Raw genomic sequence first — 18729 nt, forward strand, 5'->3', positions numbered from 1 at the left:
CGTTCAGTTCACCAGACACGGTTCGACATGCGCTGGGACAGCTGTTCAACTTAAATCTGACAAAGCATCTGTAATATTGTTTACTATAAATAGCACGTAAAACAAACAGGTCGATCTGCTTTAAATCCTTACTGGTTATTTAACCGCTTCATTCGTGTGCTTTTCTGATCTGCGGTTTTTCTGAGCTCAATCAAAGCGCGGCACGAAAACGAAAAAGCCCTTCAAACTGTGCCTGATCTCTAAGTTATGTTTTGTGCTAATACTGTCAAAACACTCAAGGTTTCTGTATAGACTCAGTTGGATATGTCTAAAATGAAAGTAAACAACTGAAATAAACGGATGCACGCAGGTCTTAAAGGGACAGTAGGCTACATGCTGCCGTGTGAAATAAAGGGATAGTTCACCCTAAAATTCAATTTCTGTCATTGTTTATACACTCACATGTTGTCCAAAACCTATATTAACTTCTTTCTTCTGCTGAACACAACAGAAGATCTTTTGAAGAATCTGTGTAACCAAACAGTTGCTGGACCACATTGACTTTGATAATAGCAAAACATACTGAAGTCACTGTGAACCAGTTTGGTTTTCCATCTTCTTCAAAATAACTTATGTTTAGCAGAAGAATGAAACTCACTTTGGCCTAAATATTCGCCATACTTTTTCATATTTTGTTACCTTAAAAGGCTTTATAATAGGGAAATTAGTTTGGCTGTGATGCACAAACAGCTTGCAAAATAGAAAACCCAACATGACAAAGAATCAGGATAAAATCATGATTTATAAAAAAAAAAAAAAAAAAAAAAGATTTGTAGATTTGTTAGATATTTATCATATCGCCCACCTCTAGCTGAGGCAGAACAAACCCATACAGACTCCAAACCCCCGTAAAATAATAATATTTTATTAGTGGCAAGCACCACTAATAAAAAATAAATAAATAAATAAATAAAACTATATTTTAAAAAAAGTTATGTTGTCTCTGCTAATGATATCATAAATTAAATTCTTATAGTTTCACAAAAATAGCTTTTATTTTAACTCTCTAAATCTCCTGACACCCTGTAGTCTAATATGTTTCCTTTTATCTAGGCCTACATGTTTACATTTACATTTATTCATTTAGCAGACACTTTTATCCAAAGCCACTTACGACCAGAGAATAACATTCAAATACTGTTCTCATACTGTTCAAATGAGCATATAATTTTTTTACGGGGGCCGCATTCACAAAGAAACTTATAAGAGGCTACAAGTAGCTCCTAACTGGCGAATTTAAGGGTAACTACAAAAAATAATGTCCGTGTCACTCATAACTTTAGACTCCTATATGTTTTGCTAAGAGTAATTCACGAAGCATTTTAGCCCTAAAAGTAGCACCTACGTCTGGAACAGCTTAGGAGAAAAAAAAAATTAATTTACCTCTTGTCTATACAAACATGACTTCAGATTAATTTTAAAAAATAGCACGTCTTCTCACAAGCAATCACCGTGATCTGTTATATATATGAATCTGTCAATAATAATAATAATGTCATCATCATATCATTAATGTTGACCTGGTTTAACTAACTTTTATGTGATAGCCCTATAGTCTTACGCACGTTTCACACATACTCCGTCTACAGAGCGTATGCATTGCGTAGTTTTTTACGCACCCATGTTAACGGATTCCAGCGTTCACACTGCACGTGGTTGCGGTCCGTCGGTGCGTTCCAGGAGCAGTGCAGCAATCATTTACGTACAGAGTCTATTTTTGCTGTGCTGCATGCGCTGAATTAATGTGACAGCGCATTGTTCGAGGTAAAAATTAACATGGATTGACACGGAAATGCAGTAATTTTACAATAAATGTATACTAATTAAAGCCTACTGTGTTTCACACGCAACACATGGGTTTTGGCTAGATTTAAAACAAGAAAAAGAGCAACTTTAGAGAGTTTTTTTATAGAAGCAGAAAAACAAAGTAATTTAAGACCTGTTGGATTGCGTGTAATAAAGATTTAAATGCAAAAGGCACGAGAGTCGACTGTTTCTGTCAGTGGTGAGTTTTAATTTTGAATGTTTGTGATATCCTAACAAGAAAATTAGGCTAATGTTGTTTTTAAATGTGTTGCAGCTTGTTTCAGCAACTTATTATAAAGACCTAGCAGTCAAATGCATGAGTAATACCTTGTTTATATTTGATATATATGAAAGATTGTTACTGTAGCTACTGTGATGAAAGAGTATCACAATGCTGAAAAGCTTTTAGATTTTTCTTTTTTTTCTTTTTATGATTTGATATCAAAATAATGGACAAATGTTGTGTTTTGTGGCTTAAACAGCCGCGGATCAGTAGCGGACTGCAAACGCGTCCTGTGTGAAAGCACAATGAGTCCGTGCTGCTTCAGCACCACATGTAACGCACACAGACTGCATACGCACTGCAGACGGATTATATGTGAAACAGGCGTAATAGGGGCCCTGTGCCTATCTCTGGGTTCCTGGCTTAGAAAAAGATATGCATTAAAACAGATTGTGTATAGTATAGCATATTTTTGTGCCGATTTTTTCAGTTGTTTATGTTGCCCCCCCCCCCCCCCCCCAAACAGGCCAAATGCCCCCCCCAAACATGACATCCTGGTAACCCCTCTGGTTTGCACACGACACGAACATTGCGGGTTTTACTCTAGCACTACATGCATGTCGTACATATATGTGGGGTAATCAGTTAAAGGCAAGCGATAATAGCGGGGAAAAAACCGACTGACTTTAATCTAAATCCACGAAAGCTTTGTTGTTCGGCCAACGGTTTACATGAACACTCACCAGCTCCTGGAGTGGTCAAATCCAAGGCAGAGACCCGTTAATGTCCATATTTTGATGGTGAAACGTTCAGAAAAGGGAAAGGAAAGAAATATGAATGTTTGCACAGTCACAACTCTCTCTAGCTCTCTTCACAGCATAAATGTGAGGTGACTGCGTGCCGTTAAGTGGCAGCGTTTATTTTAAATAAAAAAATGTATATATATATATATATATATATATATATATATATATATATATATTAGTTAAACCAAAGGTATAATATATTTAAAGTAAAAGTAGGAATATTTGTACACACCTTTGCATCTGACTGGTTCTTTTCGCATCTGTGTGTCTTGTTTTCTTCTTTCTCCAAGCGGGAAATAAAACTTTTCTGTGATTGGTCAGGTTTTGCGCAAATTTTTTTTATTTTTTTTACTGAATTTAGATTTACAGTAAATTAAAAATACTGTATTTTAGTGTCGCCAAGGGGATATTTCCCAAAATGTAACTTTAAAATACAGTAATATGCTGTATAACTGTCCTACAGTAAAATACAGACATTTCTAACAGTGTACAATCATGTGCTCAAACCTGTCATATCTAGATCATGTTTAAAGTATTTATAAGTAGTAACAGAACAACATATTTCAACAATTTATTAGTAAATTGACATTTCAAACCCTTTCATGTGTAGGTAATGAAGATAAAGCTATGGTTTCTTTTGTGTTAAACTGGAATCAAGCAGAAGTGTGAATCATCTGAAAGTGTCTGCTATAATTGCAGCTGATCACTAGATCTCTGTTAGGGTTCGTCTGTAAGACTCTGAATCTTTTTTGGTCTCAAAAGCTTCACAAGTCTTCATCTGCCCATCTCTAGCTCCATTATACGCTGTAAAATCATCTCTGAAGCTCTTTAAACAGCAGCTGATGCCACATCTTTCCCTGACTCAGAACAGATATCCAGCAGTCAGTGTGTTCTTTACTGACGCTCGTGTGCAGTTACTGCTCGTGTTATCAACATATTATTGATCTTCATCATTTCAACACACACTTCAGTTTCTACAAGTGAATCATTATGGAAACCAGTTTTATCACTAATAATTTAATGATGTTATTTCTAGATTTTAACAGCATGCAGGAAACTGCTCAAAGACAGAAGTAAAACCATCAGTAAAACACTCGTGTGCAAAAGGAGAGAATATCTTATAAACTGTGTTCAGAGCAGATGTGTGGTTGACAGAATGCACTTTATCACACTGAAGAACATGTTTCACACAATGTAAAGCAGCACTTCTTCATAATGCACAGACATATAGTGCAGATCTAGAAGAATATCAACACTCAGATCAGAGGAAGTTAAAACCACAGGAGGAGCTGAGAGTATTTAAAGAAAGAGTTGAGAGCAAATAATGAAGAGAAAGAGAAAATGTCTGAGTGTCATCTGTGTCTGCTGGGACTGATCGCTCTCTCTTCACTTCTCACAGGTAAAGACATCTGTGTTTTCTCTTCAAGACATTCAGTGCAATCAGTCTGAGAAAGAGTTTATTCTTGTGTTTCATACAGAACACACTGATTATTCCTGAACGCACTCAAACTAGACAGATTCACTCTCAAACATCTCTGAATTCTTCTCTGATGAAGAGTGTGTTTGTGATTTGAACAGCTCTCTGATGAAGAACAAGAGTTTATTCTGGAGAGTGTGTTTGTAATAACTGCTGAAAAAGACTGATCTGAACCTTCTGCTTTCTGTGATGGTGTGATTTATGTTTCATTTATTAATAGATATCATAATGATCACTCAGATGTTCTTGTGTTTCAGGTATCAGTGGAGAGGATGATGTTCATGTGTTCATCAGTTCTGGTGAAGATGTCCGTCTGCCCTGTAATAATGCTCTTCAGGACTGCACATCAACTACATGGATCTATAACAGATTCAGACATTCAGCAGCAGTTGAACTGATTGCTTTAGGGATAAAGAGGAAAGACACAGAGAGACATGAGAGACTGAGTCTGGAGTCTAACTGCTCTCTGAACATCAGGAACATCTCAACAGAAGATTATGGATCTTACAGCTGCCAACAATGGACTGGTGTGGAAGGACCACGACTAAAAAATGACACACGTGTTTATCTGCATGTTCTTCATGGTAATTAAACGATTATGTGATTGATTTAAAAATGACAATTTCTTGATTTACTGTCTCCTGATGGTTGAAGAGTGTGTGATGTGTGTGTTATTGTGTGTTTCAGTCTCATCCTCACAGACTCAGATCAGTTCAGATCTCTCTGTGTCTCTCTCCTGTCAGCTGTATTCATATCCTCGACTCTCTTGTGATAAATGGATCCGTTCTGAGAAGATTCATCTGTTCTGGGTGAATCCGGCTGGTGTTAAACTGAATATATCAGACTCCAGATATCAGAAATCATCCTCATCAGATCCCTGTATCATCTCTCTGAATATAACACTCCTGAATGAAGATCACAACAGAGAGTGGAGATGTGAAGTTACTCACAGAGATCAAGTCAAGAAGAGTTCAGGTGAGAAAACATCTCCTCTATCAGTGTTAGACTCATAATGTTAATATTAAGGACTGTTTGTGCCAAAAACTGAGGAACAAAAGCTTCTTTCAGTCTGACAGAAGAAACTCAAAGCACTTCTGCAAACTAATGAACTGTAGTCGAGTTTAACAGCTCAAGAACTGCTGCTGGGAACGAAGGAATTGAAACTTTAAACTTTTAATGTAATGTGATCAAAGTTCAAATATTATTGTCATATTCTGCATCTGGGGTTTTCACATGTTTTAGATCCAGGGACCATAATAATTACACCAGAGTTTAAGACTAAAGTTAATGTGCTAGTGTTGAACATAATGTGCTTGTTTTATTGGTACAAACGCTTCAAATTATATTATACTGTATTCTCCAGAAAATAAGTCCCAACTGGTCAAACTTGATAGAAAACAACAAAAACAGACAAGTCTCATCGATGTAGAATCATATTTTATTATTACATTCAGAGGAAATTTAACACTTTTACCAGAAATTAAAACCAAACGTTAACAAACATTATAAAGATCTATTTTACTTCCCCTCACTCCAAATACTTTACATTTAATAATATTCAGTTCAGGACTAAAATGGGAAAATATGTGAATAAAATACATAGGCCTACAGTATATATAGTGCTATTCATTACAAACTTTATATATTTTTTACAAACTTCATTGATTTAAACAATCTTTGATAGTATTTTTTAAATGTCAAGCCGCTCCAAACGTATTTAAAGCCAGTCTGAGACTCTTTCTCTCGTTCAGTGTGAAGTCGTGAAGTTTGATTGTTGAACTATTATTTATTATCTAGTGTTTGTAGAGAAGCGGGACACACAGTAACACAGGGTTAGATGATACACACATGGTTTATATTTACACACACGCTAGCAGAACAACATTTACTGGATTTTAAAGATATCTCTGAACATTTATTTTACCAAAGTAAAAGTACATTTTTCATCTGAGTTATTAGTATTCATTTATAATGAGATAAATCTGCTATTATTTTAATCTCCGATCTGTTCTTTATCAGTTTATCGGTTTATTAATGCTTTGATATCTATCAGAAGACAGTAATGAGTTGCTCAGATGAGGCTCGTAGTAACACTGTTACAGTCTGCTCTTCTGTGACATTAGAGATGTCATTTACACCGTTTACTTTAATGAGTTTTAATGAGAAACCAGGAAGAACAGGTGAAGAAAGACTGACAGTCAATCTTTAATGATCAGAAGTGGATTATTTCAAGAAATCTAAAGCATTTTTGCTCGTTTATGTGGACCGTCCCAAGCATGGATGCAATTTATTCATTATTGATTAAGTCTTAGATGCAATGTGTTCATTGTCAAACTCTAAAATCAGATCATTTTTTATTCTTAAAAAAGTAATTATTTTATTTTTAAAAGTTAAGAATTTTTTATTATTAACTTTTATTAATTACAATTTTATTATAACTATTATTAATTAATATAATAATTTATTATTTTATTATATTGACAAATTATTTTAGTTTGTCTTGTATATTTTTTCATTATATCATCATGTTGTTACATTTAACTTCATTTTTTGAGGGTAAATAAAGACAAATGTATACAGTGTAATCATGAAACAGAGCGATGTATTTGCACTAGACAAGTGTGAAAGGACTGTGGTTAAAATAATTATTCTATGAAGCTCATGTAGATTCACACAAACTGAGGAAGTCAAAAGTGTCACACTGTGGTCTGCTCTCCTCTACTTCTCTCGTCTCAATATCTGATGACCAGCACAGACGACAAATCTTTTTTAGGATATTCTTTATTGTTATAAGTGATAAAATAATCAGGATGTGCGTCAGTTAAGATCTGACAGCAGCCGCAGTGCAAACCTTGTGTAGATTTTAGCGTGAGGTGTTGATTAGCATCTAGCGGTTCAGTCCTCCCTTTAGAGAAGCTACGGTGGCCCACACAGGTCAAGATGTCATTGCTAAAGACAGAGAGAGCAAGGAGATTTATTTATGAAGGTAAATCAAGGAATTATATTTACTTAATTATTCAATACATCAATGGTATTGCGAATGTTATTGTACTTGTTCATCATTGTTTCAGGGTTTCATTCGCAAGAAAAACAAAGTGATGAAACACAGTGTGTAGAGCAGTTTGTCCCTTTAGGGCTACGGTAGAAACATGATGGTGACTTCTGTGTAAGGAGACCCGGTGTATGTAGATATAAGAGCTCAATCTCAAGTAATAGAAACATAACAGTTCATTAAGTGAGGTCCTTATACAAATCTGAAAACATAGTTATATATATTATATTGCATTTCTGTTAATAGATCGTTATACATATTACACATTGCACCTTTAAGCACACAATTTCATCATGCTCTTTCTGTCAATGACGGTTTTCCTCATATATTTAAAATAAAAAAAAATCTGATTATCAAACCTCAAACGCTCTTCACCGTGATCCCAAAACCATCAGTGAATACGATCACACAGACATGAGAAATACAGCTATAAAAACCTACTTCAGTGCCTACTTTAAGTGTCTATGGTTTATTTAGCCATATACAAGTGACTTTGGGAAGTAAATCGGCACATTTCAGATTAGTTAAAAAAGGAAACTGGAAAGTACAGTATAGTAAATGATTTGGGGACACTTTGGAGATCTCTGTTCTACTGTGTGATTCATCTGAACTAACGTTCATCTTTTACAGATCCAGCTACAACGACAGCAGACCCAGACTCTCAGGATCTCTCAACTAGAAACACACAGAAAACTACAGGTACACTGTCCTCATCTGTGCACTGCATCATGCTAGAGTTATCTTGTGTATTAACTGCCCTTGTGGAAAAGACGTAGTATTATATTAGGGCTGTGTGATATGGACAAAAAAAAACCTATCACGATTTTTGGATCAATTTTGCGATTTCAATTATAAACACAATTCTGACACACACATACATGCTTTACAGTAATACATGCATTCAGTATAAATTTGAAACATATTTCCAAAAAAAAACCAATGAGAGCTTTATCAAAAAGTTGTAACATCTCTAGAACATTGTAGCAGTGCCTCGGGTGTTTTTTTTTATATAGATTTGTTATACATTATACAGGTTCACACATACTCCGTCTGCAGTGTGATACAGTATGTGTATGAGGTGCAGAAGCAGCAGTGAGAGTGCATTAATGTAACACGAAAGCACATTAAAATAATGCACGAGCGTGAACCTCTCTGTTCGCTGCAGATTTCCTTTACTCTGTCACAAAACCAGACTTGTGTGCTCAGATACACACTGCTCTCGCTCAGAGAGAGTGCGCACACTTAAAACATGTTTCCTCTCGCTCAAACTGTGTCCTGTGCTCTCACAACTCTCTCTAAGCTCATGTGCTAGATATTATTTTCGCTTGTTTTTATTTCTAGCCTTTTACCGCATGCAGTGTGAACGTTCTGATCCGTTAACATGGTCTCGGAAAAAAGTCTGTTCTGTTCTGTGCTCGCGCTTCACTTAGGAGCGCTGCTTTCTGATTGGTTCAGACAGCATACTGCGGGAGGTCAGGGCCGTGAAAAATCATGCTATAAAGTGATTTAGAAATCACGAACACTCAAATAGTGATTTTATTATGATTTCGATTTATTACACAGCCCTATATTAAATGCATAAAAAATATACTTGAAATTTAAATATAATGTTTATAATACATTTATATTCCCAACAGGTAACTTCTACACACAGTGGTACTGCATCCCATAAAACATTAATGAAATATGGCACATAAATATACATTGCATCCCATGTTATTAAGAGAAGATGATTCCAGCAGAACATCCTTCAGATCTAAAGTATAAAGCTCTGAATTTGAGATGTATAAAGAAGAGCAATATACAATAAATCAGTCACAGGACATAAATCAAAGGTCAGAGGTCACAGTATATATTATATCAGATAATATGTTAAGCTGTCATATGGGCATGTTGTCACATTTCACTTCCATTTGTTCAGAGTAAATAAAGAAAACTGTAACGTTATAGAAATATAGAATTAAATGATCGACAGATGAAGAGGTAATGATTAAGTCAAGCTTTGGTTGTTGATCGACTCCATCTACATTTTGATTATCATTCTGAATCCAGTTCATAGTCTTTTTCAGCTTTTGCTTCAAAATGTTATTCCTTTATTTTTTATGAAACACATTAAAGTGTTTAAAAAATAATGCATGATGGTAAAATAAAATGTTTTTGTTCACAAGCAGACCCTGTTCTTTCTTTGGATGTTTTGTATGTTCAGATATTCATACAACAAAATATATACACATTAAAACCTAAATAGGCACATAGTCGTATACTTAAAGTATGATGTAAAGTTCACTTATGATTATAATTGCAGTATAAATTTACTAAACTAATAGTTTACTGAGACTATACTTCAAAGTGTACAAAGTATTTAATTAGTAAACTATCAGTATACGTAAGGAATAATTGATGATGGGCGTTGAATTATTAGAAAAATAATGCACACCGAGGTGGTGATGCGGTCCGGAGTCAATTATTATACACTTATACTACGGTTACCACACCTCAAGACATCGATCCCATGATTATTTAAAGGGATTCGTCCGGTTTTTGTACTTAAATCACTATTGTGAGAAGGACTATTTCTTCTGCATCTCATCCACTGTCTCTTTTGCTAGTACCAAAACATAGTTTTAAAGCTGGTTATTCTAATGCAGTTATTAATGAAGTTATTAGAAAGAGAGCGAGAGAGACATTAATGTAATTATTATTATTTATTTTATTATTTTCTGTATATGTACACTAAGCTTTGGCAATATTGTATCATTTACATTCATGCCAATAAAGCAATATTGAATTGAAAATTGACCCTTACGAAAGGAAAATATATTGTAATATATTATTTTCCCCTTTTATTTTCCAATATATTATATATTTGAATACATTGAATAATATATTGATGATACATATATTATACACTATTTTATATATCCATGTAATATATTGCAATATATTGCAAAATATTCAAATGATTGTCGCTTTCAATATATTACAATATATTGAACATGAATATATATATGTGTTTTTATATCCCAAAATATATGCAATATTATATTTATAAATATCTACCATAATGTATTTATACGGAAAAAAGTTTTGGTAATATATGTAAAGATATAGTCTCACATGTATGTTTAATATACAGTAGAATATATTTTAAATATATGTACAATTATATACATGAAATATATGTACAGATATGTGCTCAATATATTGTGGAATATATTTTAAATATGTAATATTATATGGAAATATATACACAATATGTGTGCATATGAGAACATGCACTTACAATGTATATACATACATGGTAATCTATCAAAAGTCACCTTTATTTTCTTTTAATCAGGCAGATAATAAAGAGCTACACAGGCCTACCAGTATTTAAACCACAAGAGGCTTTGCATATGGTCAGATAAATGTAACAGTGCAACATTTTTAAATGGTACCATTAAACAGAAAATATAGAAAATATGGGTTATAAATTAAAGCAGTTTCAATGACCAATGTCTGTTCTAAACATTCATAGTGCGGTTATAAAATATCAATACAATTTCTATAAAGAAAAATCTAAACAAAAGTAATAAGTAAATTAACTGTGCAAAGAAAAATGCCAAAAGAACAGTGCGTTATCCTGGTTAGGAGTCCATCTTGGTTCTTCGCTGATTTAAACGACCACACTTTTGCACTTCACCTGGTGTCTTAGCTCACAGATTCTACGGTTGATGGATTTTCTGACATCAGCTTCCTTGGCCGTCAGAAACTGGATTACAACAGCATCTGTGGAACAGAACAACAATGATTACCATACTCTACCCCTACTCAGTCCTCCTGCTGCCCTCAACCCCCTCCCCCTGCCTGGTAGATTCTGGAAAGCACCAGCTTTGAAAACTATGTACCTAGTAAAGCTTGAAGTTTCCTCGGGTCGAAGGCCTGCTGACGATCAGCAGTGGGATCCAGCTTGCGGACTCCTTTCAGGTTGGACTTGAGGAGGACATCTACACTGAAGAGCCCGTGCCGTCCCATCGGGGGTGGTACCTACTAGCTTTAACAGTCTCCTAACAATGTGATGACACAGTGACTGTTCCATCATTACCAATTTTCACCTTTTGTAAACAAAAACAAAAATTAATAAATAAATGAGAAATAAACAAGGAAAATCGCCACAAGCAATAAAATGGAAAAAAAAAGCTTTTAATAACCAATTAACCAATTAATAAATACTTACTTGTGAAGGTCTGCAAGGTGTGCAAAGTGACCTTTCACCTGGGTCGTCACTCTCAGCATCAGGATCATCAACATCTTTGGTGGGGCGGTCGATAACATCTTCGTTGGTGGCATTGTTGATGGAGACAAGCTTTCTCACGTCCACCAACAACGCTGGAATCTCTACGAAAAAAAAGTGCAACAAGATTATACAGACGACAACCATAGAAGCCAATATGTGCCTGAAAACCACATCTCCAGTTTTCTAAAAGGAACCCATTTAGAGCTGAACAGTCCAAGAAGCTACAAATCAATTTACATTATTAAAATAAACACATCGAAACAGGAACAAGTAATGGGACTGACATGGATGTACAGTATATCATTCTTGTTTGCACACATGGATCATTAGACAGTAGCAATCAGTAAAATAATACAGACTGTAACCGATGCTTGATATTTGTTACTTGCACAATCACATGGAACAAATTACAACCTAATTTCTCTGCTTATACCTGTGAGAGTGACAAATATGTTTCATCAACGGTCAACCTTGACATTGTCAAAACCCACCATTTTAGCCTTGCATTCCCCTACTAATTTTCTTCTTTTTGATTCAAATGATTCTGTACTTACTGCTTATTGCACTTTTGGTTAGATGCTAACTGCCTTTCGTTGCCTGGTACCTACATGTGCAGTGACAAAGTTGAATCTAATCTAATCTAATCTAATAAAGTGGTATTATTATATTTATTTATTTTTCTTCAAACATGCTCTGAAAATGCATGTGGTCAATCTATCTGACCACATAGGTGGGAAGCGATTTGCTTTCTAGATTTATAAAGCATATTTAGAATCACCTTCAGATATAAATGAATTAATACCTTTTGATTTAGAGTAATATTTGATGATATGATACTCAATACTTGCCTTTAACTATCATGTTCCGCAGTTTGGCATTTTCTTTCTTAAAGGCCTTGATCTGGCTCTGCAGGTCTCTGGTAAGGTCGTTTTCCTGGCTTGACAATTCTGCTCTGAACTGACTGTCCTCAGACAGTAATTCATCTTACGCCCGTCTTTGTGCAGCAACTTTAACTATAGGACAAAGATGTTCATTTTTAATATTTAATTATGGATAATCCATTATACAAATGATCCCTATCAATTTTTGCTGTTTAATTACCTGTTTTTGATTTCCAGAGTCAGAGGCTTTGTTTCCAGTGCTGGTATCTTCATCACCAAAGTCTAGGCATTTTGCTTTTCTCATCCTCTTGCCCGGCATGTCATCTGGATATAGTTCCCGCTCAGCAGATCTGAGTGTAGCCTCTTTTTCTACAATCATGTAGAAGGACAGATTTTCTTAATGCCAAAAATCAACACCACTGCAACAATGAATAATAAATACCATATAATAAATAAAAACTAATTGTGTCCCATTTTATTCTTTAAAGAGGTTCCATGAACTGTTTCTTTTTTATTATATAGCCTATGTGATTATGTATGGAATTGATTTTAATCATGTAAACCACTTGGCCAATGGAAAAAGACCTTGCAGTGATAATGTAGTGATCAACAAACCTAAAGCCCATCTTTCAAGTTGAAGATCCCTGTGAATGAACGTGTAGATAAATAGTGTAGAAACTCGATTTGCGTGAAGAAATTAATCATAAATGTGCATTAAAAAGGTTTTTTAAAATAAATTGTGAGTAAAATTACTTCTGCTGTCAAAAACGCTCTGATCGGAAGTGATGCAACGGCCGGTAAATCTCTTCTCTTCGTAATGGAGTCAGACAGTGAAGAAGTTGCAGTTGGGGTTAATGTCAACTCTAACGATGGGCCATTGCCATATAATTATTAGCCGCCTAGGCGAGAGAGGGGTCAGGTAGAGTTAAGGGGAAGGGTAAATGGACAGAGGAGAGAGATAGAGTTGTGGTGTGAGGAGAATTGTTAGAGTGACCACAGGGTATAGCCAACTGTGGCTAACGTTGTCTCCATGTTTATCAAATTAAATGAATGCTGTAGGGTGTAAGCTATAGCTTACATCTGTGACGGTCAGCTAGTCTGGACAGGGATGGAAATGCTGTGCATTTCTGCACAACAGTTTATCGTGAATTTTTTTAGAAATTGCTAGCTGATTTTTAATCAGTAACTGCTTTCAGACCAAGGTGTCCGCATGTTCTGCTACTGCAGATGTCAAGGCCGTATATCTGAACAATATAACCGGCCAGCTGGAATTCTGAACTTAGCCGGCTGTTATACTACTCACCTTAATATTTCCGACGGACATTATGTAAATGAGCTTGCATGTACTGCGGAGTATGTGTATGAAAGCAGTTCGTGTTCCGGTTAGGACGGGAATATGCTGTTCATGTAAATACAGTCACTGTTACAAAAACCTACTATAATAATGATAACGACAAACTCTCTTTTCTGTGACCACCTCTCAGACTGTGTAAACCCGGGGTGCTCAACACTACTCCGATCGACTGTCCTGCAAATTCAGCTCTAATCCTAAATCAAACACACCTGAAGCAACTAATTAAGGTCTTCAGGCTCACTTAAAAATTAAAGGCAGGTAAGTTTGATTAGGATTGGAGCTAAACTTTGCAGGACAGTCGATGGCCAGGAGCAGGGTTGGGCACCCATGACTAAACCAGGGATAGGCAACTTCGGTCCTGGAGGGCCACTATCCTGCAGAGTTTAGCTCCAACCCTAATTAAACACACCTGAACAAGGCAATCAGTGTTTTCGGGATTACTAGATAGATACAGGCAGGTGAGTTTTTATGAGGGCTGAAGCTAAACTCTGCAGGATAGTGGCCCTCCAGGACCGGAGTTGCCTATCCATGACCTAAACCCACACTGAGAACCAGGGCGGCAGCACCTATGTTTGCCTGTCGTTACGTCATATGACGCGTTCTCTGGGAAAAGGCGTTTTTTGGGAGCGTAGCTTAGAATAGGCACACTTTTTTCTTAATTTCTGCCCGTGGGTGTTGTAAAACATATGTATTCTTATGTAAGCATGTCTTTTTAAATTTACATTTTCATACAAGATTCTGTATAAATTAATTTATACAATTAAATTGAAAGATGGCCTTTTAAAACTCACTGTACATTTAAAAAAATAAATGTTCCTTTGTACATAATCTTGAGGTTAAGTATTTTTATTTTTTATTAAAATAATTGTTAAATAGCTCTATATTATGATTGTTCATTGGAGTGTTTGTTCATTAACAGGAGTCTCCATGTCTCTCTAGATCTTTATTAAACAGAAAATGCATTTTCAGTTTAGTTTCAGTTCCAATTTTGTCCAGCCAGGAGAGAAAATAGGGCTTGGGTGTCATGACGTCATTACTTGAAATTACACACAGGATACAGATTAAATCATTTAAAGTGATGACACAAATAATTGAGCTGAAAAAAATAAATAGAACTGAAACATTATAAAATTTAAGCTCATAAATGGGTACTCTTTTCTGATTGGCTGACGTTTGTCACCTACCTGAAAAAGTATTTTCTGTTTAATAAAGAGATGGAGAGACATGGAGACTCCTGTTACTAAACAAATACTCTTAAGCAGTTATTACTATCAGAATATAGGCTAGTCTTTTAATCTTCTAACAAAAAACTACTGTTTCTGACAAACATCATGGGAGATACATTTACACAATTAGAGCTAGTTAAAACAGTAAAATATAAAACATTTTGATAGATAAACAGAAAAACAGACATTCTGTAGCTGTATTTGCTAGAAGGAAATAAGTCTGAGTGTGTGTACTTGCCTGCTAACTGAAGAACAACAGTGTGTTCAGTAGTAGGCTTCTTGTGATTTGTTGTAAAGCATTCAACAAAATATTTATTGTTAGTATCAGCTGGGTCGAAATTGATAATCCAACTGATTGGAATTATGCTGGTTTGGTCTTTGTTGGGTCCCTCCGCCCAACTAACCGCCAAACTTATATTCAATCAGGACCACTTCCGTCAAGTATATTTATGACAATTATAATTGCATACAGTTAGTGTTGGCGGTATGGTTATGTTCTGTCCATGCAGCCATGCTTGGACAGAGCAGGGAGAGCAGCAAGACAAACCCCCCTGGGGTACAGAACATAACCATTATAAGCATACATAATTACAATTCAGAATTACATGAGTTGTAAACAAATGTGATAGAGACTGCTTCCAATGAAGACACTGTAAAGAAAGAACAAGTTAGATCGGATTATAGGTTCAGTTGGTGGAGTTGGGGTTGGAGGAGGGAGTTAATTGCAAGCAGCGATGCGATGGAAGAGACACTGAATAATGGGAATTTAAATAGACCGCAGGTGATAGGTGTCATGACTGGATTGGTACACGTCAGGAACAGCTGACTGTCAGCTGATGCAAGCGTGACTAACATGGACTGAATGAAACTAACGCGATGCTCGATTTTTGACATTTTTTTACCGCCTCCTTGATGCTGTCTGATTAACAGACCTCTCCTGACTCCTCGCGCCTGAATCACACCTTCCCGCTCAAGCATTGCGCATGCTCAAGAGTGCTCCTCCGTTCTCTCTTCGCACCCAGAGCCGTTGCTTGCGCATGAATCACACCTTCCCGCTCAAATCATTACGCATGCGCGAGCTCAGTCCTTTGTTGCGCTAAGCAGTAGGTGTGAGTAGCCAAAGAAAATGGACAGAGTCCGATTGAAAAGGAAATATATTCTTCCAGGTTCTGATCAAATGGATATTCCAAGAAATGAATTGAATGACTTTTTTATTCGCTTTGATAACAATGATCCAATTAAGGAATGTGAAGAGTTCCTACAAAATATTGAATGTGCAACGGATGTTAGATTACTTGTGAACCCTCAGGAAGTTACTTCTCTTTTTCGGAAAACTTGCATTAAGAAATCAACTGGGCCGGATGGTATCTCCGCTTATCTTTTACGAGAGTGTGCAGAAGAATTAACTCCAGCTTGGTGTCACAGTGTCTGGGTTGTGTTCCCTGGGTTTCCACTAGATGTCTCCCTTTCCCACGGTGTCTGTCACTTTATGAACTTCTGTTCCCTTATTTGGTCACCTTCCTCCTTGTTTGGGTTAATTGATTATTCCCCACCTGTCTCCAGTTCCCTCATTACCTTCTGTGTATTTATACCCGGTCTGTCTTAGTATGTGTCACGGAGTCCTTGTTTAATGTCTTATGATTATTCATGTCCATCAAATCAGTCTTGCCCTTGCCTTGTCTTCTTGTCTTGTTTTCATGTTTGGATTATGTTTGGTTTTGACCCCTGTCTGGACTGTTTACCCCTTTGGATTACCCTTTGATAAATGACTTACCTGCAATTGGTTCTCTCTCCGTGTTTCCAGTAACACCGATCGTGACACTTGGTGTCCAATTTTCCAGCAATCCTTGGACAGTCATATGGTTCCTTTTTTATGGAAAAAGACTATTATTACACCTGTTCCTAAAAAAACGGGTGCTGTTGACAATAATGATTTTAGACCAATTGCTATAACTTCTGTAATTATGAAATGTTTGGAGAGTATGTGAGAGTATGTGATGTCGAGACTGAAATGTTGCGTAAATTCATTAGTAGATCCATTTCAATTTGCCTATATGGTGGGAAGAGGGACTGTTGATGCTGTTAATACTATTACTTATTTGACTCTTCGACATCTAGAAATTTCTAATGCTTATGCACGACTGCTCTTTGTAGATTTCAGCTCCGCTTTTAATACGCTTCAGCCGCAGTTACTCCTGGGTAAGCTTGTAAAAAGTAATGTCAACCCTTTTATCATTAAGTGGTTCTTTTCTTTTTTAACCAATCGTACTCAATATGTAAAAGTAAATAATACACTCTCTGATGTTAAATCTATTAGTATTGGTGTGCCTCAAGGTTGCGTATGCTCTCCTTTTTTGTTTACTCTTTATACAAATGACTGTCTTAGTATAAATAAGAATAAATAAGAATAATTATATTATCAAATACTCTGAAGACACAGTGATATTGAGTCTCTTAGACAAAGATCATGATATATTAGCGTATCAGTCTGAAATTGAGAATTTTGTGCGGTGGTGTAATGTAAATCATCTTATCGTAAAGGTATCAAAAACGAAGGAAATGATAATAGACCGAAAAAGATTAGGTGATTATAGCCCAGTAATCATCTATGATAACATCATTGAGCAGGTGGATACCTATAAGTATCTAGGTGTGGTCATTGATCGTTCATTTACTTGGAATGCCCACATTGATTACATTTGTTCAAAATTTCAACAACGCTTTTATTTTTTGAGACGACTTAGGCTGTTTGGTGTAAATCAGAGAATTATGCAATTATTCTATTACGCTGTCTTAGGTAGTCTTTTGAATTATGGGATGCAAACTTGGTATGGCAACCTTTCGGTCCAATTAAAATCACAGCTTGCTCGTCTTGTAAAAATTGCAATGAAAGTTATGGGCGTAAGAGAGTACTCATCACTTCAATCAATTTACAAATCGTTGATTTTTAAAAATGCACAGACAATAGTGAGTGATTCAAGCCATGTTTTATTCCCAATGTATCAGCTTCTGCCATCAGGGAGACGGTATAGAGTCCCATTGTGTAAGAGCAACCGTTACAAAAAGTCATTTATTCCTGTATCAATTAATATGTTAAATAGCAAGATGTAGTAATGTAGTCATGTTGAAATGTCGTGTAAATTCATTATTGAATCCTTTTTTAATTTGCCTATTATTGAAAGAGGGACCGTAGTGTAAATTCATTATTGGATCCATTTTCAATATTATGGAAAGAGGGACCGTAGTGTAAATTCATTATTGGATCCACTTATTTATAATTTTTTAATTTGCCTATATTATGGAAAGAGGAACCGTAGTGTAAATTCATTAATGGATCCATTTTCAATTTGCCTAGATGGTGGGAAGAGGAACCGTAGTGTAAATTCATTATCGGATCCATTTTTTATTTCTTATTGCCTATATGGTGGTAAGAGGTGACTGTTGATGCTGTTAATATTTTAGCTTTTTATTGGTTGTGTGTGTATATGTGTATGTATGTATATGTTGTGAATCAATGCAGCTTGAGTCCAAGACAAATTTCCTTAAAAAGGACAATAAAGTATACAAACAAACAAACAAACAAGAA

At 35.7% G+C, this 18729-nt stretch overlaps 1 protein-coding gene across 1 annotated transcript; it reads left to right on the forward strand.

Moving 5' to 3' along the window:
- The first annotated feature begins 3814 nt into the window (after positions 1 to 3814).
- Positions 3815 to 5364, forward strand: LOC132111050 (uncharacterized). The gene is made up of 4 exons (XM_059518221.1): positions 3815 to 4273; positions 4609 to 4671; positions 4759 to 4935; positions 5039 to 5364. Exons 1-4 carry the CDS (start codon positions 4216 to 4218, stop codon positions 5362 to 5364), a joined length of 624 nt encoding a protein of 207 aa, XP_059374204.1. The 5' UTR covers positions 3815 to 4215.
- The last annotated feature ends 13365 nt before the right edge of the window (positions 5365 to 18729 follow it).

Source organism: Carassius carassius, chromosome 30 (assembly GCF_963082965.1).
Source record: "Carassius carassius chromosome 30, fCarCar2.1, whole genome shotgun sequence".
Classification (NCBI taxonomy): Eukaryota; Metazoa; Chordata; class Actinopteri; order Cypriniformes; family Cyprinidae; genus Carassius; species Carassius carassius.

Excerpts from the sequence above, each read along its gene's own strand:
- LOC132111050 (XM_059518221.1), top strand. The coding sequence starts at position 4,216 with ATGTCTGAGTGTCATCTGTGTCTGCTGGGACTGATCGCTCTCTCTTCA. Across the intron at positions 4,274-4,608 it reads TCTCTCTTCACTTCTCACAG|GTATCAGTGGAGAGGATGAT; the intron begins GTAAAGACATCT and ends CTTGTGTTTCAG. Across the intron at positions 4,936-5,038 it reads TTATCTGCATGTTCTTCATG|TCTCATCCTCACAGACTCAG; the intron begins GTAATTAAACGA and ends TGTGTGTTTCAG.